Here is a 21,985-nt window from a genome sequence, read left to right as displayed (position 1 = left end):
ATACGCAAGGACAGTCTGAAGGCCAAGATGAGACTGATGGAGGAGGCAGAATTGCATCTGCCCCCAAATGTCCAGGTGAATCCTGTCCCCCTGAGGTGGATCCCACTCCCAGGTGAATTCTGTCCCCTCCGAGGTAGATCCCACCCCCAGGTGAATCCTGTCCCCCTGAGGCAGATCCCACCCCCAGGTGAATCCTGTCCCCCTGAGGCAGATCCCACCCCCAGGTGAATCTCGTCCACCCAGGATGGATCCTGCCCCCCAAGATCCTTGAGTTCGTGTGTCACAGGCACTTTTTTTCCCCACGGGATGGGGAAGGGGTGGAGGGAGGGAGAGAATCCCAAGCCGACACCCTGCTGGGTGCATCTCTGGGCTCCACTGCCTGTAGGCCCTGGCCGCTCACCACACCCCCTAGCAAGAACACCTTCACATCCAGGACACCCTCAGACCCTGCAGGAGGTCAGACTTTACTGAGCAGCAGAGTTTGTAAGTGTTTACACTGTGTAGAAATGAAGACCCAGGGGTCAAGAGGAACAGGCACCACGAGGCCCCTCACACCGGAGCCTGCCTCACAAAGGACGTTACAAAGCACGAGAAAGCCGGAAGTACCAGGGCCACCAGAGTACTTGTTCTTTAAGGCGCCATGAGTGCGGCAGTGGGAGATGCAGGCCCGCGGGTCCCGGGCATCTCAGGGTTTTCTGGCGGCCACACATCTCCAGGGCTGGGGCCTGGTAGGCTACTTGAGGAGCTTTGCCACGTTCAGACTGGGAACCATGATCTCCTTGAAGATGGGCACGTAGTTCGGGTTGGCCTGTGTCGGGCCCTGCTCCAGCGTCTCGATGATGGTCTGCTTCAGGTCCCGGCTTGTATCCCCTCGCATGGCCAGGAGTGCGCCGATGTGCTCGTCCCTGCAGGTGCGGGGAACACAGGCACGTCGGGGTGTGCTTCCCACCGCTCGCCCCCCACATCCAACTCCATCTGCCCCCAGCACTCCCCTGGCCTGGCTCGGCCAACACGGAGGCCCCAGAGCAGGGTCGACAGCGGCACATGCCCCGCGTCAGGACGGGAGAGAAACCAGAGTTCTCCCCTCACCGTGCCCCTTCCCTTGCCCTGGCCCACAATCACGAAGTCTCTTAAACTGCTCTCTTAACCCTCTGACAGACCACCTAACTAGAGTGAGAGACGCTGGCGAGCCCAGGAACACCACTTCGTCCTGCTTCAAGCAAACCCACAGCGCTGACGGAAAGACGCTGGCTGAGACAGGAAGGTTGGGGGGGGGTCTTGGTCACATGTGACAGGCACCTATGCTTCCTTCCCTGAACCCACGAGCACAAGACGAGCTTCCAGAAACCACTCTGCTCTGCCACCTTCCCCCAGTGCAAAGTGTGGTGATGTCCCAACTGCACTCAGGCCACCTGTGCTCTGACACCTAGAAGGTGTGTGACCCAATGCTGGGAACCCATGGGCTCCAGGTCCAGTAGCAGGGCTAGGGGACGCAGAGGCACACAGATGTGCCCACTCTGCTCCTGGCTATCATCCACACAGCTTGTCCTCCCAGGAATTGGGCCCCCCAATGGTGCTCACACCTGACGGTCGGGCCTCTCCATCTTGTCAGTGACCCTAGGAATGAGCTTACTGCTCTGTTCCACGATTTCTAGCTGAAACAGACAGCCCATGGGCTCTTACCTAATGTCTGGGTATTTGCTGACCAGTGTAGAAACTTCCAGGTAGAGCAGTGACGGGTCTGTCAGCTTAATAACTTCTGCGATGGCCACGATGATGTCACAGTGCCCGTCCGCATCCTCACCAAAGCCCTGGAAGACAATGTGTGTGCAGCTGCCAAGTGCCATGAGGGGACACAGGCCGAGTGTCCGTGGAACTCTGTGGCCCAGGTGGCCACCGAGGCTCAGGATTGGCCCACAGGGGAGCTGTCCTGTGTGCCCTCAGCAGGGACGTTGCAGGCAAGGGGGCCCGCAGCCCAAGAGGTGAGACCAGTCTGGCCAGCACCACTCCCACGGGGCTCGCGGTAATGCCCTAGAAGCCATCCCAGCCACAAGGCCCAACAGACCTTCCCATGCTCACAAGGAGGACCGACTGGTCATCTGGTCCCTAATGGGACTGGCCCAGACCAGCGGGCCTCAACAGCCCTGGGGGGGGGGGAGAGGAAGGGGACACAGAACCAGAGTGGCACTCACGGCGGCCAGTTTCCGGAACAGGAGGCGGAGCTGCGCGGCCTCCCGAACCATCCTCTCAGCGCCCTCCTTGCGCTCCTCGGCACTGCGGAAGGAGATGCGCTTCTGCATGACGGCCCGCAGGTACTCCAGCACCACTCGCCGCTGCGCCTCCGCGGTCATCCTCTGCCGGCACACGCGGGGTCAGCCAGGCAGCCCTGGGGCTCCTGCTCAGATGCCCACGCCCCTCCCACTGAGACACCACCCCACTGAGAACCCCAGGCTCCCCAGAGACCCCTCCAGGCATCCCAATGGGGCCCCCACCCCCTGCTGAGATACTCCCAGGCACCCCAGTGAGACCCACACCCCTTCCTAAAGATCCCCAGGCTCCCTGTTGAGATACCCCCCAGACCCTGCTGAGACTCCCCCGGGCACCCCCCAGAGACCCCCACTCCTTGCTAAGGATCCCCCAGGCTCCCACTGAGACACGCCCCCAGATTAACCCCCTGAGGCTTCCCACTGAGACCCCCCGGGCTCCCTGCTGAGACACCCCCCAACGGGCTCCCCGCTGAGACACCCCACCCCCCGCAGGTGCCTGCTGAGACCCAGGCTGGCCAGGCAGCTGTGCAGGACACCCACCCTCCCGCCCGTCGACAGATGCCAGGACCTGAAAGAGCACATACGTGCATTCACTCAAGTACGTGGTGAAAGGAAGCCCGTGCCCAGTGGCGCCAGCCGATGAACCCTCCAGGGAAGCCGCCCCCGGAGGGCAGCACACACACTTGGGCTCCTGAGGCACCAACTACTAAATCAACATACCGAATGTTGAAATAAATGGGGGACCTAAAAGCCAGGCAAGCAACGAGAGAGCAGCACCCGGCCTTCTGGCCAGCCAGAGGCTTCTGCACAGCGCAGGTGAGGGAACCAGTCAGGGCTCCGGTCACCGGGTCTCCTGACAAGCATCACTCTTACTGGCAGAGTCACAAGAATTTCCTTTAAACTGAGCACATAGACAAGGAGGACGCTGGGTCCCAGTCACCACAGTAGGACAAAGAGACATGAAAGTGTGAGAAGCAGAAATGACAACAGTGTCACTGCTCAGTCAACACAAACATCTCCACAGAGATCTGGGTAGGGTCCTGACACGGAACCCAGAAACAATCAGTTTTCCAAAGCTGCTGAGCACGAGGTCGGTATATGCAAACCATCTCCTATGAGCCAGGAAAAAACATACGGGAAGCCCGACTTCTGAAATCCTATCGGCTCGTTACAGCAACAGCAGCAAACACTGCCTGAGACCCTGAGAATCCACGAGGAGAGAAGCCCAGGCCCTGCAGGAGGAAACAGGCTAGCTCGGGGACACCCCAGAGGACAGGCACGCGGCTGGGGCACATGGGGGCTCTCCACGTCTGGGGCAGGGCTCCTGGGTTCTCCAGAGCCCGGCCACACAGACACGGCCCTGGGGCCTCCACCGGAGTGGGAAAGCCGGCAGCCGGCTTGTGCCCTGGACGGGGCTCCTGCAGAGGAAGCTGCCGCTTAGCCCCGATCCACAGCTGCTGCCCCCCCCACCCCCTTCCAGGGCTTTTGGGGCTGCTGAGGAGGTCCCTATCACGAGCACAGCCGGCGTCTGTAGCCGTTGTGTCAAGGAGGGTTTGGTGGGGTGTCAGGAGGCAGGAAGGTTAAATGAACAGAAGCACCATTGCCTCCACCTGGCCTGTCTCCTGACACGGACGTCTCCTGCCTCAGGTTCATGAAACCACCCGCGAACGTGCATTCACAGAACCAAGTGGACACGGAGCTCCACACAAGACGGCAGGTTGGCTCCGGCCTGTAGGTGAGCTCACACCATGTCACTGTGTCCACACTCTTACCTTTTTGTACGGCTTTTTAATTTTGGCAAAATCACTGAAATAATCTTCCACAGTAACACAAATAATGTCCACGGCATTGGAGCCTAACAGCCACTTCCTTGTCATCAGCTCACTGAGATGTTGCTGAAAAGAGCACAGAAAATGTCACCTGGACACTGTCCCCGAGTCACACGTATCCAGAGGAAGGTGCTGTAGAGCCTCGGTGATGTTCTGTGACAGAAATACACACGTAAAAACCCTACTGCCACGGGATCCGCAAACACATCCCGTAACCATGTGAGACACTGGCTACACGACTTTGGGGACGTGGAGGTCTGTCCACACACAGGTCGCCTCTACTGTTCACGCATGTCATGTGGCTATTCCGCACTTACTCGTCCCCAACGGACATTTAAAACTGCTCACGTTTTGCAGTTACAAAGAACAGTGCAATGAACCTGTGCTTTTCTGCAGGTGAAACCCCAAAAGCAGAACTGTTTGGCCAACAAGTGTGCAAACTAAACCCCGGAAACTTTCCACAGGGCCTTCCAAAAGCTACAGCACTGGTCCTGCAGAGAACACATGAGAGCACGCCCTCTCCCGTGCCTACGGCGCTACCTGCCAGCCCGCAACGCCACAGAGAACACTAGGTTTGAGTGTGCGTATCTCTGGACTGGGAAGACCGGGCATTTTGTTTTCACATTTCGGACATCTGTAACACCTTTTCTGTAAAAGGGTTTACTTGTGTCCTTTATCTCATTTTTTGTTACAGTTTTTTTACTTGGAAATAATTTCAAATGTATCCATTTCATCTAATCCATTTAGATTATAATCCATAATCATCTATCCATGTACTAAACCATTTTCGAGAAAGCATACGACATCACAAAATGATCCCACCAATTGCCCCAGAAGATCCTCGCCAGCTCCTTCCTTCCCAGGAGGACCCGAGATGATCAGAGTTTTACTTTTTAAATATACTCTGGTTTCTGCCTACACATCCATGCAACGCCTGTGTTTTTTAAATAATCCCTACTTGTTCTTGGTGATTTATGCCTCTGACACGATGCTAAGTGCATTTGGTCAACGACTCTGTGTTGTACTTTTATTCAAAGCTGAGACTGGTCCACCGTGGTGGGTGTGCAAACATGGACAAATTCTCAATTTGGTTCTGGTATCAAGAATTTGCTAATGAACATAGTCCGTCTTCCTTCTACGTCCTTGGTTCCATTTTATAATCCACCGAGATCAGTCTCTTTATTATCTAATGGTATTCTGTTCAACTGTACACCGGAAGGACCTCTACTCTGCACCCACGTCATACGAGGCGCACCTCACAGAAAAGCAAAGGCCCTTTCACAGGGAGAAAGGTGAACCGGAATATCGGCTCCATCTGGGTCACAGGGTGCAGTCGCAGGGTGGGTCACAGACCCACGCTGGACGGAAACGAGATTTTCAGCCTGGAAACAAGCAGCAAAGAACCGGCTCCCACCTCCAGGTCCAGGAAGACCTCCTCCAGCAGGCTGCTGCAGCCTTCCTGGGCAATGGCGTCCAGAATCCCATCCACGCTGGGCTGGCTCAGAGACACGCCCTCTTCCGTTTCACTTCTCAAGTACTTCCTTTTCAAACTGACGATGGATTCTCTGTAAGGAAACAGGCTCAGTGAGGCAACTGAGAACACTTCCCTTCTGCCCTTCCATGCTGGCGTCGCCCCGTGCCGCACGGTCACTCACTTAAAGGTCTGACAGTTGTTGATGGCGGCGATCACGTACTGCACGTAGCAGTGTGGGTGCTGCCGGTCCCGGAGGTGCTCCTCTTTATACGACTGGGCCTCCTCTTTGTATCTGCGAACACACAGCCCCCAGCAGGACCACTGGTAAGGGGGGGCTTGGCGGGGGGGTGCCGGACTTCACAAGGAAATCGCACCTGATGAACACATCTGGCTTCGTTAACACCTGACCAGGTAAGTCTTGAAAAACAAAATAAATTTCTGGATGATCTATATACTAATGAAAAATCAAGGAAGCTGATCCTTTTAAATGGATTACTAAAAATATACTTTGTGTCAGGCTCTGAAATATGATTCAGTATTCTGAGTATACAAGTATTTGTGAGGGGAAAATTACTATTTTATCTAACACACAATTTGCCTAGAAATTCATACTATAGTGTTGGGAGCATTATCAAATATTAGATAAAATGTCACTTTCTGAAACTTTCCCTGAAAAAGTCAAATTAAGAAATTACTCAAAAATAAATAACTTACTCATTTGAGGTCAAGAAAACAAGCAACTGAGATCACTACATATTTTATTTCTGAAATTATTAGGCTCACACACCAGAACACAACACTACAACACACTGTACATATGTTTAAAAGACCTTAAAAAAGGAGCAAAGTTGGCAATTAAAGAGAAACAATTATGCATTTATCCACCTTTCTGTCTAACGTGTGGTTCAGATAAGCAAACTTCTGAGGCCGATGAGGAAAATTTCCTCTTTCTGCTAACAAAACAACTGGGGCCATGACCCTCATGGGTACGGCTGACGGGGACTCTCAGTCTGTAGGGCAGGACAGGCGGACCCCACACCACGGTGTGCCACAAAGTGGAGCATACCCCAGCTACACCGGGTTCTTGTGAAACAGCAAGAAAATAAAGAGGAATCTCACAAGCCTTTAGAGCCAACATGTGGCTCCCAAGGCCGCAGTCAGGGCCAGATAAGAAGGTGCTGGGCTCTAGGACATAACCTGCACGTGTCCACAGGCCAGTGGCTCACAGAGGGGCAAGGCCACGCTACTCTCCCCAAGACCCGGGAGCCCAGACCGGCTACTAGCTCAGTCTCCATACACAACTAGAAGGAGGCACGTCTGAAACCACTGGGGAAACCCAATACAAACTTGGTGTGAGCTGGCCCTCAGCCAGAGTGAGGGTACACAGGACGAAATGCCAAAATGGGACTTGCTTTAAAATGCTTGGGGGAGAGGGGCTTTAAAGGGGCAGCTTTTGAAGGTGGACGATGGGTCAAGTTTTTTTTACACCATTCTTTCTGCTTCCAAATAGGTTTGAAAATCTTCCCGAGCGAGTCAAAAAGAGGAGTCCTGGAGACACATTCCCCAGCCCCATTGAGGGGGAGGGGTGGCGACTCCCAGTGACTGGAACTGGAGCCCCACGTGACAGGAGTCCCTCCCAGGCTCTGGGCAGTGCAGACAAGTGAAAGGAAGCATTTGGAGGAGAATCAGGCCCATCTGGGCTCTCGGGAAAACAGTGTCATCTGTTCCAAAGGCTTGTTTCAAAATAACAAAGGTCACGACAACAAATCCAGGCCTAAAGTACTTTTTAATATCAGGCATATTAAGATCAAAATTTTGCTTTTAAGTTTTAAAAACATACACTTTTTCTAAGTGAGCGCACTGGCAAAATACATACCTACTCAGGAAAGAGTTCATTTGCTGAAGACACAAAACAAGTACCTTTGTTTTCAAATCTTCACTTATCTGAGCAGCAACTTGAAGATTCTGTTCGAACATCTAAAAATTGGAGAGTTTATGAATTCTAATATAAGCTCACAAGGGTGCAATTTCCCATTATATAAACCCCTATCTGCCAACTGGTAGTTCTAGTCTAAATCAGGGATGGGGGGGAGCCACTCAAAAAATAGTAAGTCAGTTAAATGAACAACTTTCTCATCAGATGAAAAAAAAAAAACACCAAGTGAATCACTTCCTAATTATCTGCAGACAGGCTGATCTCCACACGGAGGGAAATACGTGTTCTCAGTGAGCTGATGGGGAGATGGGGGGCCTAAGGGGGACAGGTGCAGCCGGGGTCACATGGGTGCCAGGGGCTGGGCTGCGACTTGTGATGTGAATTCCTTACGAAGAACCGGGAGGGTACACCCTGGAGCTGAGGGGAGCTACACGTGGAGAGGCAGAGAGGGCGGGGAGGCCAAGCTCAGCCCAGGCCTGCGGTGCATATAGTCTGTCATGACACCGGTTTCCAAAATAAAGATGGGGAGATCCCTGTGCGGCTCACGGTGTCATCCAGAGACAGATGCCCGCAGTGCTCATTGCGCCCGGCTGGCATCCAAGCACATGCCACCGATGTGGTCCCACACAAGGGTTAGAACATGACTCAGCCCTCCTCCTGCCAGAAACCTTCCTCCAGGAAGAAACACTGAGAGGCCAGAAGAAAAGGACAGTAGGGAAGCTGGGGGACGCCAGCAGGTGCTGGGCATCAAAAAGCAAAGGAACCACAAGAAGATGGCGCAATTATGGTTATAACATAAAGGACACTTCCCCAAACCCACGGGGTCGTACTCAGTCAGGTGGCATTTTAGAAGACGAATCTCAGCCATTTTCAACATCAGAGAACATCAAACCAGCAAACTCAAATCTGAGCGTCACGTGCAAGTAACATGCAGTTCGGTTCCAGCGCAAACTCAAACGCTTCAGGAAAACTAGAGTAACTCTGGGCAAAACTGTTGGGACGGGTAACCCTTGGCACCTTCTGCTCCGGAGAGAGAGGGGCCTGAGGCACCGGGAAGGGCTCCCTGTGTCTTTAGGGAGGGAGGCACTTTACGTGCATTTGTAGACCCCACAGACCCCAGGGGCCGTCCAGCAGTGAACCTCGAAGCGCACGATGGTACCTGGAAGACGATGGCAGGGAGCGTCGTCTGGTAGTACCCATCCTGGTCGGCTTCGGGCTCGGTCTCTTTTATCCAGTCCTTCTTGTCCGTTTCCAGTGCTTTCCGCAGCCAGGCAATGATGTTCGACTAAAGAAATTTGGCATCACAGAAAAAGGAAGAACAGAACATGCCCCTCTAAGGCAACGCACACGGCCTTTCCTCAGCCACGCAGCGGCAAAAACCAAACTCAGGGCCCTGGGAGTCACTATTCCCAAACAAGGGGACACCAGAGAAGCCACTCCCAAGCCACCTCTGTGCCAGGTGCTGCCTCCACCAGCCACCATCTGGACGAGCACCATGCTGCAGGCCAGGGCAGGCCGGTCAGCTGCACACGGAAGCACGAGGCGGACGTGCCCCCAGCAGGCTTGTCCCCAAAAGACCACACACCAGCGCCACCACGTTGGGAGCGCGGACCCCTCCCTGCTTCCCTGGGTGGGGCTCAGCATCTCAGTCAGGATGCTGTCAGCCGCTCGGGCTCCCCTCGGCCAGGGAAGCAGGCCCTGACCTTCCCATGCTCCTCGCAGACCACCTGGGGTCACGCGAGTGTCGGGGGGACACCTGGCGCCAACTGCCACCCTCCCCTCCCAGGCTCAGCTGGAGGAGGCTGGCAGTCACCACTGCCCATCCCGCTCCCGGGGCCAGACGGGCTCACTGCTCCAGCCAGAGAAGGTTTCTGTCCTGTGGGACAGCGCGCCGCCCTCCTCACCTACCTGGGCAACACACGCTAGAAGATGCGCCGTCCCAGAACCAGCCCACAGCCCTTCGGAAGCCGACACCCAAACAGGTCGCTCCCCGCCTCCTTCCGCCCGCGGCCTCAGAGCGTGACCGAGCGCGCCACACGGCCTGGCTCGGAGGCTCCGCTCTACTCACAGTGAGGGTTGACATGTACGTGTCCAGCAGCTCAGAGACCACGTCTGGAGAGAGCAAAGGCTCCAGGATGCTGACGTCCACTTCTGGGGCCAGCTCCGCGTTCCCCATCATCTCCGCACTGCGGCAAAGCCGGGTGTGAGAAAGAAGAGTTAGCGGGGAGACAGGGCGCTCAGCTAAGCGTCGCTCTCGCTTCCGACACGCAAACGCCCGAGCATCCCCGAGACCGTGTCGGGGAGGAGGGGCAGGCCCTGGGCGAGCGCTGGGCCGGGAGTGGTCACACGAGGCCCCTCTGTCCCTGGCCTCAGCCCGCAGCCCCCGCGTCACGCAGGAAAGCAAGCCCGGGAGCGGAGATGTGTGGCTGACGCCCAGCGCCTGCCCCGGGGAAGGCCAGGGCCCGGCGAAGCGGAGGTGCTGGGCGGGCAGGTCCTGTCACCCACGGAGGGACAAGCAAGCACAGGGACGCAGAAGCCTAAGCGCTGAAGTCAGCGGTGCCGGTCGCTGCGCTTCCTGACGAGAGACGCGTCGGCAGGGAGGACCAGCGCGTTCCGACGACCGGGCGTAAAGAGGCAGGACGTGGACGGAATTTCAGAAGAGTTCCCGTTAGGCGACAGTTCTCATCCTGGTGCAGTTGGGTTCTTAGAAGTCCAAGGTCTCGACGTTCAAATAAAATCACACGCCCTGTGCCGAATTCCCGCAATACACATTTACAGGCAAACGCGGAGCGGAGCAGAAGCACCGGCTCTCCGTCAGAGACACGAGCTCTCCCCCAGCGAAAGGCGCTTCGGGAAACCCTGCGAGTGTCCAGAGACGGTTCGCTCAGCCGAGACCTTCACCCAAGAGCCTCTCTGCAGTGTGAAACGTGAAAGCAGCTCCGTTTTTCCCACCGGAAGCCCAAATGCTGAGAAGGCGGCCGGTACGCGGCTGCGCACACACAAAAACGCACGAAACCAAGACACACAACTGCACATGAGCAAATGAGTGCCCAGCCTGGCAGCTGGAGCAGCGACGAGGGCGCAGGGCCCAGATCCTACTGCTCTCCGAGGGCTGGCCACGTCCATGCTGGGCACGGGAGCCCCGTGCCTCAGTCTCCTCACGCACAAAATGAAGAGGACCCTCACAGTGCTTTCCTCGTGGGGTAACGAGAACTCAAGGCCTGAACAGAGAAGGCCACAGGCTGGAGAGAATGGTGATCGCCCCGGACCTGTGGGCTGGGAGAGGGCAGCGTCCGGGGGACAGTACCCAGGCCTGGCACAACGAAGCCACAGACACGCCAGAGTGGCCATCGTCATCGTGGGTGAGAAAGCGTCTCTCCTATGTTTTTACACGAAGACGTACGCGTTCTCTACTACAACCGGTTACCAACATCCACACAAACATCCGAACCCTTCCTGATAAGCAAGAGGTTTAACAAATTCCTGCACACGAGCAAAAAGACTAAAAATAATTACAGCACAGAATTTTATACTGTTCTCGATTCACAAAACCCAGCAAAATCCAAAAACGGATCTTCCCCTCAGCTAGCTAATCTTAAAGAACGTCAACATGCCGCACCGCGGCCACAATTCCCAACCGTGCGTCAGACGAGGACAAGCACCAAACGGCTCATGTACCTTTTGCAAAGTGACAAAACCTTAAGGCTGAAACACAAAAAGAATGGATTTTTCTAGGATACTGGTGAGAAGAAACCAAAGTGGGGGGCACTGGCAGCCAGGAGGAGGGAGCTGGTGCCTCCTGCGATCCGTGCCGGTCCCGGGACCTCCTGTGCCCACGTGTCCTCACCCGTCTGCTGGGTGGAACCAGACGCTCAGGAGGCCACCCCGAGGCGGAAGGGGCCTAGTGCACAGCGGGCACTCAGTGTCACAGAAAAGCCCAAGGCTGAACTGCTCACTAGGGATGGGAAGTCAAGAGCGGAAGCACCACCCAAACACAAGAGCGTTCACACAGCCAGAGGCTGGGCCCTGACCTCAAGGCTAAGCCCGCAGACGGACCCGAGGGGAGACTTTCATCAGCAGAAAACGAAGTCTGAGGGAGCTGAGCACATGCAGCAAAGCAACTCAACTCTATGTAAGAGAAAATACAGGAGTGACTTCGGAGTTACCTCGTGTAGGTGTTTAGGACCCACGTCAACAGGCTCACAATCTCATTGGCTTCCAGGTCTTCGGCCGCGAGCTCCTGCATCCGCGTTCTCAGGGCCTGGTGGTACATGCTCAGAAGGTTCCTGAAGATCTCGTAATGCGGAGGGAAGCACTGAACCATCAGGTTTTTGGCAACAATGAGGTCATCCAGGACGTACTTCCTTATGATTTCCAGGTGGCGGACGAGCCACATCTTGTCGGACTCCCTGGTGTCTGCCTGTGTGCCCTCAATCCGAGTAGTCACTGTTCTGTCCAAGATCTCAAACATTTTCTCCTTCCAATTCTTGGGCCTCCCGGGAGGAACAAAACTAGTTTGTTTCTTTCGGTCAAGTATGCGCCTGTCAATTTTTTCTTCCCTTTCGATAATTCTAACAACTGAGACCAGCAAGGTGGGGTCACGGCGAACAGTAACCAGTGACCTCTGCAGCACCATCCACAGCTGCTTGGCCAGCTCGTCCGAGAGCCCCTGTGTGCTCCCGAAGTAGCTGTGGATGAGGGTCATGTCGCGAGTATTCCCACTGTCCATGCGGTACTGCTCATACATCAGCCCGTCCCGGGAGCACTCCAGGTCCATCAGCTTCCGGTGGGCCTGGAGAAGCGCCCCTTGTTCTATGAGGTCCTGGGTCTCCCGCACAATTTCGGGCACTAGGGAAAAAGGCACAAGATGAAAGTGTGAAAAACCACATAAAAGGTTGTGGAGGAGCCTGGGACATGGCAGAGGAGGGAGCGCCAGGGATCTGTCTCCGCACCCAGACAGCAACTGCACTGGCAGAATCTGAGCAACTATTTTGGAAGTGTTGGGTCTGAGGAAGGCTGGCACCTTCCAGCAGATGGCCTGGCAGTGAACTGTGGTTCATTTTGGTCCACCTCAGCTCTTAGCACAGGAGCACCTTCCCAGCCCCAGCCCAGCCTGACACTCATTCCCAAAGCAGCCTGCACAGAGCTTTAGGGAACCAGGCTGAGCAGAAAGGACCACGTCCTCCAAAACCCGGGATCTGTGCTCCAGCTGCTGGTCGCTGCCTCCAATCAGGGACAGGCACACACAGTGGTTGGAACCCAGTTACTGCACTCAGGCCACCACTGTTGCAGACCCCTTGCCCTAGAGTCAGGTGACTTCCGGATGATTTAAACAGCCAGTGCCCCCTTTCCCCCTCCATTTTCACTCCCGTCCCCTTCCAGACATTAAAGACTACGATGTTCAAGCACAATCTCATGTGGGAGAATTAAAAAGCGCCTGCACATGCCCAGGGAAAGGTCCGGCTCAGAAAAGACCTGGGAAGACCTTCAGTTTACATCATAGTCTGACCCTCAGCACAGAGACCGCCTCCCGAACAACAAACAAGAATCAGCACGCCCTGCAGAAGAGGAGAATCTGATTTTCAGTTCCTATGTTACCAGATTCACATGTCCAACACTCAACAACAAAAATCACAAGACATAAAGAGACGCAGAAAGTAGTAGGAGAGTCAAGGGGAAAAGATAACCATCCCTGAGAGACACTAGGTGGTCGATCTACTGGATGAAGACTTTACTTTTATTTAAAGATTTTATTTACTTATTTGTCAGAAAGACAGAGAGAGTGCGTGCACGTAAGTGGGCACAAGCAGGGTAGCAGCAGAGGGAGAAGTGAGTTCCTCTCTGAGCAAGGAGCCTGACACAGGGCTCGATCCGAGGACCCTGGGATCACAATTTGAACCACAGGCGCCCTCTACTGGATGAAGACTTTAAAACAAGTCCTAAATGCGCTCCAGGGACTAAAGGAAGACGTGGGTAAGTCCAGAAAATGATACACGAACAAAATGCAAACATCAATGAAGACACGGGAAACCTAAAAAGAAACCAAAAAGAATTCTGGAGGTAAAAAGTGCAGTAACTGAAACAGAAAAACCTGCCTCAGGGAATTAAAGACAGACCTGACAGAAGAAAGAATCAGCAAAGATGAGGTAACAAAAATGACTAAGTAGGAAGGACAGAAGGAACAAAGACTGAAGGAGAGTAGACAGGCCTACAGGACGCTGGGGCACTGTGCATACTCTGGACATCCCCGAAGATGAGAAGAGAGGAAAGAAGACAGAGAAATTATCTGAATAATAATCAAACTTACTTAACTTGATGAAAGACAGGAATATAAACATCTAAAAGCTCAATCAACTCCAAGGAGAACAAACTCAGAGACCAAGAACAAGACACATTACAAACAAACTGCTGAAAACCAAAGACAGAGAGAACCTGGAAAGCAGGGAGGGGGAAGCAGCTGGTCGCCTATGAGGGAGCCTCAGTAAGACAACAAGCAGATTTTTCATCAGGAACTTGGAGGCCCAAGGACAGTGGGCTAAGATTGTTGAAGTCTAAAAGAAAACAACAGTCACCCCAGAGCCCTACACCTGGCAAAACTGTCCTTCAAAAGTGAACAAAAGACACTTTTGTCTTTTTACAAAGACACTTCCAGACAAGGCTGAGCACTCGCAGCCCTGGAGAACTGCCTCAGTGAGTCCTGTGGCTGAAAGGGTGCCGGATGGTAATGTAGAGCGTGATGGGGGAATAAAGATGGCAACAAAGGGAAATAAAGGGCAGCCACATAAGCTAGTGTTATGGTAACTTCAGTTTGTAACTTTACTTTTTGTCCTACGTAATTGAAAAGACTAATACATTTAGGGAAAAAAAATTCTTTGTCCAAAGCTAGTATTGCTATAACTGATTTATAATTCTACATGGTGTTTTCCACATAATTTGAGAGACTAATGAATAAGAAACAACTCGTCTATGTTTTCGGATAACATATAAAAGCATAATTTTGTGACATCAGTAACTGAAAGGGTGAGACAACATTGTGTAAGAGCAGAGTTTTTGTCTGTTACTGAAGTTAAGCTAGCATAAATTCAAGACTATTTTTAACTTTAGAGGTTAAATGTAATCCACACAGTAACTACAAAGAAAACAAATTTTGAATACATAAAAAAGGAATGAGAAAGGAATTAAACATTTCACCACAGAAAAAAAATCAACTAAACACAAAAGAAGACAGAAACAGCAGGAAACGAGGATCAAAGACTGTAAGTCACATAGAAATCAAATAGCAAAATGCAGAAATGTGTCAGCCATTTTCAGTGATTGCTTCAAATGTAAATGGATTAAATCCTCAGTTAAAAAACAGAGACTGGTAGAATGGATAAAAACACAAGATCCAGCCATATGCTATCTGTAAGAGACTCACCGTGATGCAAAGACACAAACAGGCTCACATGAAAGGTGGGAGAAGACACGCCAGGCGAACGGTGACCAAAATAGAGCAGGTGGCCCCACTAATGCTGCACAAGACGGACTTGAAATCAGCAAGTTTACAAGAGACAAAGAAGACGATCCGTGTTAACAAAACGCTCTCTACAGCAAGAAGATGAATTACAAACAATTACACACCCCAGGAGAGACCATCAGAATACACAGAGAAGAAATTCACAAACTGGAAAACAGGCAGTTCCACGTCACTCTTGGTGGCGGACAGGACAACCACCAGGAGATGAATAAGGACATACAGGACCTGAACAACGCAATCAACCAGCTCCATCTAACAGACACACGCCCAACAGCCACACATGTCCTTCTCCCCAGCAGCCACACACATCCTTCCCGAGAGCACATTTTCCAGGACAGACCTTATGTAAAATCACAAATTAAATCTCAATACATTTTAAAAAGTAGATATTATACGATGTATCTTTTCCAACCAGGATGGGATGAAGTTAGAAATCCATAACAGATGAAAAACTCACAAATTAGTAGAAATTAAATAACACAATCACTGGCTCAAAGAAATCACAGGAGAAATTAGAAAATACGGAAACAAAAATAGAACCCAACAAACTGGACTTGCGGGCTCCAGCAGAGCAATGTTTAAGGACGAGTGCACAGCCAGCAACGCTTATGCTAAAAGAGAGAGAGAGAGAGAGAGAGAAACTATCAAATCAACAACCTGACTTTATAATTCAGGGAACCAGAAAAAGAAGAATAAGCTGAACACAAAGCTACCAGCAGGAAGGAAATAACAAAGAGCAGAGCAGAAAGAAACGGAATAGAGAACAGGAAAACAATAGGGAAAACTGACGAAAGCAAAAGGCAATTCTTTGAAAAGACCAATGATTAACAAATCTTTAGCTAATGAACTTAAAGGAAAAAATAAAAGAGAAGACTCGAACACTAAAACCGGAAATGAAAGCAGGGGCATTACTGCCGATTCTACAGAAACAGAAAGGCTCCTGAGAGTACTATGGCCAATGGTACAGCAACCAACTGGATGACCCAGATACCCAGGCAAAAACCTAGAGACTAACTTAGGAAGAAACAGAAAATCTAAACAGACCCGCAACTGGTAAGGGGAGAGGAAACGGGGAGCCATCGTTCAATGGCGCAGAATTTGGTGGTTTTCTCTCAGTGTCACTTGCACGTCACTGACACACAGCACTGTACAGTCTGTTTGACGAGATGGAAAGAGTTCTGGTGGCAGATGGTGGTGACAGCTGCACAATGCGGAAGTACCTAACACCAGAGAACTGTATACTCAAAAACAATCAAGATGGTAAATTTTATATTAAGTGCATCTCATGTTAAAACAAAGTGGGGGGAAAAGGCTGGGCGCACAGTACTACCAAATGACCGGCAATGAGAAACGTCTAAAGGGGGTCAAACCAGCACATCTTCCCGATACAGTATGAGGCTAACAAAAACACGTATATAACGTAGCCTCATTTGCTCTTCAAGGGAAGAAAATTATTTTCAACTCCTGTGGATGAACTTCTTCCAGAAAAGTAACTTTTTGGTTATTTGGCATTAGTTTTACAAGACCGGAAGGAAATGTTACCAGTCAACAGGAAATCATAAGGAGGAAAATTAACAAGCAAGGTTCTGGCTCACAGTCATAAAGGACATTCGGGCTTGGGGACTACATTCCAATTCCGGGCAGCCAACAGTCACCAACACGAAGGCTTCCTTAGCACCCACTGTGGAGTCGGTAATGCCAAGGTATTCGTGGGGGCAGGATGTGAGAAGCAACTTAGAACATGGCCTTAAGTCTCAGATCCTGGGAAGATGAGCAAGGGGGCCAGGTACTCAACGATGCTGCCACCAGACAAGAGCATTAGAGGAGTCCGAGGAGCAGGAGCTGAACAGGACACAAATTACCAAGGTACGATGCGGCTGGAGCAGGGCCATGATGTGGCTGTACAGTGGTGTGAAGAACTGTGGCAGATTACGCTCCGGGGTCGAGCAAAGTTTAGAGAAGGACAGAAAAAAATTCACTGAGACCAGACACGGAATAAAGGAAGGGAAGGGGTCAGACCATCCCAAGGTCTCTTGCTGGGATGCTGGTGACCCTGACAGAGGTGAGGGGATGAGGGGTGGGACGGGCTCTGGACTGTGCTGAGCAGACATGGAGCCCCACCCACATGACAAATGACACTGTTCCCAGATAGGCTGCAGAGCCTCTCACTGGTGAGGTACTGGGACATGGCTCTGAAAGGGCCACCCCACACCTCCTGTCCCCACACCACCCCAACCAGCCCCAAGGCCCCCACCAGATCCTGCCCAGTGCTGACCAAGGCTGTAGAATGTGTCCCTTCTTTGCTCTCCCCAACCCTGGGCATGGGCACACTCTTCTCCTCTTAGGAAATGCCATTCGCTGGCATCACCTCTCCAGCTGGGAACTGCCCCCCCCCCCGCCCTGTCCTATCTCCGGGACACTTTTCTCGGTCACCTGTTGGAGTCCCATCTGGTCTCCTGACCTGACGCCACCCTGCAGCCCAGGGAATGCAGCTCACAAGCGCTTATGCTGTCAACCCACTTCAGTGCCTCCGTCCACACAGAACTACAAGTATTCTACCTGTCTCTGCTTGCTCAGCTGGTCCCTTCCACCCTTAGTGCAAACAAGAAGCTGGCCACACAGGGGGGAATCAAACTCACTGTCCACCGCAAGGAAGGGCTGTAAATACACAGCACAAAAACTGGGCCCGGCTCTGCACCCCCCGTACGGCAAGGAAAAGTGAGTCGAGGGAAAGAAAAGAGACAGCACTCCGGCCCTGACGCCCCAGGACCCGCCATCCCCAGCTGTCCCCACCAGCCACCTGAGAAGATGTTCTTGAGGTTCTCCACAGCTGCGGCAAGCTGGCTGTGCCGCACGACAGCATCCTTCACGTCCTTGAGGCTCTCGATGGTGTTGATGCTCTGCCTCCAGTCCTTGCTGACGTCGGCCAGGGACCGCTGGACGTCTTTGACGTCGTTCAGTGCGTTGTGCAGCTGGCTCAGGCCTGTGCGCACACCATCCAACTGGGACTGGATCGCAGCCTGGGGGACACATCCAGGGGTGAGGGGGTGGTCAGCGGAGCTAGGACAGGCACAGACAAATCTTCTTCAGAAAGTTCAAGGTCACAGGAGAGAAATTTCAATAGCTGAGAACAGCCAATACTCAGAAAAAAGAGAATAAAATTCAGCAAGGACTTAACCGAGTCACAAAATAGCTTCTTTTTTTTCATTGTTGCCTGAGAACACCTCCCAAACTCCTCAACCAGGCCCTCAGCCTGAAGGTTCTGGATACCATGATGGGCACGCCTCCCAGGACTGCCCCAGGAGGACGCCACATGTGGTCTCCCCAGGCCTCCCTCTGGTCCCAGGGCTGCCCCAGGCCTCCGCAGCTCCCTCAGGCCTCATCCCAGACTGTCAGGACTCGCTCATCAGCTCTGAGGTACAGGGCCTCCTGCCGCTCAGCCGGGACCGGACTCAGCTCTAGGATGGCTGGCCCACTGCGGAGAGCTGCTCATCTGGGATCCAGACTCACTCCACCGGCTCGCCAAAATGCCAGCAGCAAGTGGCACAGCCAAAAGGGAGGGGATGTGAAGAAGGGGCAGCCAGCAGAGGGGAAGGGAAGGGAAGGGAAGGGAAGGTGGCACCAGCAAAGCCAGGAACACATTCGACCCAGGAACCATGCGTGGCACGTAGAAATTGTTAACGATGATGGTAACAAACTGCACAAGGTTTCTAGGCCACTAGGGATGATTATCAGTTAATCCCATAAGTTACTGGAACAGACTGAAATGCTGACTAAAAATGCAGCGGGTCCAAGCTTTTTTTTATTTTATTTTTTATTTTTATTTTATTTATTATTTTTTTTAAATTTTATTTATTTATTTGACAGACAGAGATCACAAGCAGGCGGAGAGGCAGACAGAGAGAGAGGGGGAAGCAGGTTCCCTGCCGAGCAGAGAGCCCGATGTGGGGCTCGATCCCAGGACCCTGAGATCATGACCTGAGCCGAAGGCAGTGGCTTTAACCCACTGAGCCACCCAGGCGCCCCAAGCTATTTTTTAAATTAAAGTAAAACTGGTGTTTTAAGCAAGTCCCACCAGTCTCTGGATCTTTCGTGTGGGACAAACAAACGACCCTCATCCTGTCTTACCAAGCCTGCCACTACCCAGACGCTGACAGCGTTTCAAGTGCCATGTGAGTGTGAAAATGAACTTTCCTCAGAGGCGTTCTCTTGGACCCCCAAGACCGCTCTGCTGCCTGTCCGTCATGGCAGACCGCGGTCTTAACATCTATGTAACTACACGGGATATAAGTATTTTTTGAAAAAACTCACTTCCCAATACAAATTAGGTTGAAAACCAAACCAATCATAAAATACCTCAAAAAAGAATAATTTTCTTTCTTGCCCCACTCTCACATCGTTAATAAATGTGCCTCACTCTCCTCTCCTTCCTCCCAGGGCCAGCAGAGTGCCTGGCACACAGCCAGCCAGCCAAGAGTGTGCTAGAAAGTTCTAAACAAAATGCTCTATGGGGCCCCTGCAGAAGCCTTCTTAAGAAATAAGGGTAGCTGCTAGTCTTCCAGTATTGTGTAACATTTAAACGGACACTTCTGTGCGCTTCAAAGGTTGTTCCTTTGGTGTTTCCAACACTCCCCAGTTGGCTCTATAAATCTGCTGCCTGGTAATACCCTCTGGTAAGGAATGTGTTCAGTAAAGGTGATGGTCTGCTCCGCCTCTCTGCAGATCATCACAAAATCTCCTTTAGCAGAACTACAATGGTGACGTCACGCAGCAACCCCGCACTCGAGACAGACGGATCCATCCCGACGGAGTAAAGCGGATGTCTGTGGCCCCGTGGTCTCGTACCTTCAGTCTGGCCTCCACCGAGGCCTTTTTCCGGGCCTCTCTTCTCCGGTACTGCTCCACTTTGTCCAGCTGGTCCGGGCGCTGGAGCATCCCCGCAACCCTCTGAACAGCTGTTGCTACAGCCTCCCGGTCGGTCTCCTTCATGGCTACAAAGCAGCTGGGCTCTCAGCACGAGTCATACTAGAGGCATCCTGTGTGAACAGGGAGAGAGGCAGCAGCCGGGGAAGATGTGTTAGGAAGGTAGAACAGGTACAAAACTCCTGGGGGCGCCTGGGTGGCTCAGTGGGTTAAGCCTCTGCCTTTAGCTCGGGTCACGATCCCAGGGTCCTGGGATCGGGCCCCACATCGGGCTCTCTGCTCAGCAGGGAGCCTGCTTCCTCCTCTCTCTCTCTCTCTCTCTCTGCCTACCGGTGATCTCTGTCTGTCAAATTAATAAATAAAATCTTTAAAAAAAAAAAAAAACAAAACTCCTTCCCCCAAAAGTCTCTGCAGTTCACAATGGAGCTATAAGCTATAACACGTGAGATGACTAATCCAGTAGATCGGAGCGCTGAACCAGGACTAGGAGCGCCTCGACACCAGACAGGAGCGTTCAGGACTCAGATACAAAGGCACTTTCACCTTTAGGTAAAGCAGAAGCACTTCCAGTTATAAACTACGAACAGAGGGTGTCTCTGTGGAGACACGGGCCCCTCACCCTATCGGATGCCAGTCTCCGAGGTACTTCTCTCCCCCAGACACAGCCCATTTCTGGATCCTTCATGGCACCCTTCGGCCACACTGGTGGGGCAGCCGTGCCAGGAGGCCTCGGCGAGGACACAGAGGCAAAGGGACAGCACACTCCTCCACGTGCCTCACCCACCCCAGCTCAAGTCCCAGCACGTGCCCCTCAAGAGCCACCACTGGGCATCTGAGTAGCTCCGTCGGTTAAGCCCCTGACTCTGATTTCAGCTCAGGTTGTGATCTCAGGGTCCTGTTGGGGCTGGGGGCTCTGCCCTCAGCACCGAGTCTGCTTGAGATTCGCTCCCCCCACCCTGTCTGCTGGCATGCGTGTTTGCTCGGTCTCGCTCTCTCAAATAAATCTTTAAAAACTTAAAAAAAAACATTAAAACCACAGTACTGTCCGCAATATCGGAAATTCTACTCTGTACATTTAACAACCCTAACACAGAGGCGACGGCCAAAGGGATCCGCTCAGGCACGACGAGAAAGCGGACAGACGCCCGCGCGCCACAGCAAACCTCCCTTCCAGCTCCAGTGCCCCGGTCCTGGCGCCAGACCGGGCATCCGGGAGCGCCTGGCAATGGAGGGTTTCGTGGACGTGTCCCCTGAGCTCAGTCCACTGCCCCCACGCACGGCTTCCGCATCCAGCTTCTCCGATGATGGAGACCGCGCTCTCCCTAAGCTCCCGCACGCCTACAGCAGAGCCCCGGCCTCCACGGACGGTTCCACGAGCCCGTGTCAACTACTGTCCCCGTGGGGCCTGCCTTCCCTCTCCTCCTCCCCGCCGCACTGTCCGGCCGGCCGGAGACCGCCCCTTGCACCGTCTCGCCGGGAGACGCCAAAGCCAGGGGCGCGAACCGCAGCCCTGGGCCGGAGGCCAGCGCTCCCAGGACGCCCAGCCCCACTCGCGCCGGTGCCTCTGAACCCGCACGCTCCCGCCCCGCTCGCTTCCTCCCCGACCCGACGCGCCGCGCGTCCCTCCGCCGCCCCAGCGCTCTGCCCCCGCAGCTGTCCAGCCGGCGAGGCTCTCGCAGTCCGCGGTCCCGTCCCCCAGCCGCGAGCACCCGGCGCTCCCCGGGGGAGGACCTCCCAGGGGGAGGACGGAAAGGCCTCCGCCCCACCTTCGGGGCCGCGCGCGCCCCGGCCGCGTCCGTGGAGAGCGCGCCCCAGTGCTGCCCACCGCCCGGGGCCGCGCGCACCGCCCCCAATCCGCGCACGTCCGCGACCGCCCCCGGACACCGCCCTCCGTCGCGGCCGCCGCCACACACTCACCTCCCGCCGCCGCCCACCGGAGCCCGGCCGGAAGTGAGCTGCCCGCGGCCACTTCCGCTTCCGCCGCACGCCGGAAAGGCGGGGCCTGAGCGTCAGGGGGCGGACCTGGACGGGGTCCTCGCC

The 21,985-nt window shown here is 53.5% G+C and overlaps 1 protein-coding gene across 3 annotated transcripts; it reads right to left on the bottom strand.

The window, feature by feature from the left end:
- Window positions 1-445: 445 nt before the first annotated feature.
- Window positions 446-21,957, bottom strand: EXOC3 (exocyst complex component 3). Of its 3 annotated transcripts, none has more exons than XM_047730173.1 (13): window positions 21,863-21,957; window positions 19,868-20,058; window positions 17,823-18,042; window positions 11,673-12,354; window positions 9,575-9,692; window positions 8,666-8,791; window positions 7,447-7,547; window positions 5,752-5,862; window positions 5,511-5,661; window positions 4,040-4,162; window positions 2,193-2,354; window positions 1,684-1,811; window positions 446-905 (listed from the first exon to the last, which is right to left on the bottom strand). In XM_047730173.1, exons 2-13 carry the CDS (start codon window positions 20,009-20,011, stop codon window positions 734-736), a joined length of 2,238 nt encoding a protein of 745 aa, XP_047586129.1. In that variant the 5' UTR covers window positions 20,012-20,058; window positions 21,863-21,957; the 3' UTR covers window positions 446-733. The 3 variants fall into 3 exon arrangements, with proteins under 3 accessions (XP_047586129.1, XP_047586130.1, XP_047586131.1); XM_047730174.1 differs by having other exon boundaries at window positions 19,868-20,047; window positions 21,863-21,911; XM_047730175.1 differs by lacking the exon at window positions 2,193-2,354.
- Between the last annotated feature and the right edge of the window lie 28 nt (window positions 21,958-21,985).

Source organism: Lutra lutra, chromosome 5, assembly GCF_902655055.1.
Source record: "Lutra lutra chromosome 5, mLutLut1.2, whole genome shotgun sequence".
Taxonomy (NCBI): Eukaryota; Metazoa; Chordata; class Mammalia; order Carnivora; family Mustelidae; genus Lutra; species Lutra lutra.
This window is presented reverse-complemented; position numbering and strand designations above follow the sequence as displayed.

Bases quoted from the DNA above. Each gene is read 5' to 3' on its own strand.
- EXOC3 (XM_047730173.1), bottom strand. From the start codon at position 20,011: ATGAAGGAGACCGACCGGGAGGCTGTAGCAACAGCTGTTCAGAGGGTT. The intron at 12,355-17,822 runs GTGGCTGGTGGG...CTTTTTCCCTAG, and splicing joins CCTCAAGAACATCTTCTCAG to TGCCCGAAATTGTGCGGGAG. The intron at 2,355-4,039 runs GTAAGAGTGTGG...GTGTGCCGGCAG, and splicing joins TTAAAAAGCCGTACAAAAAG to AGGATGACCGCGGAGGCGCA.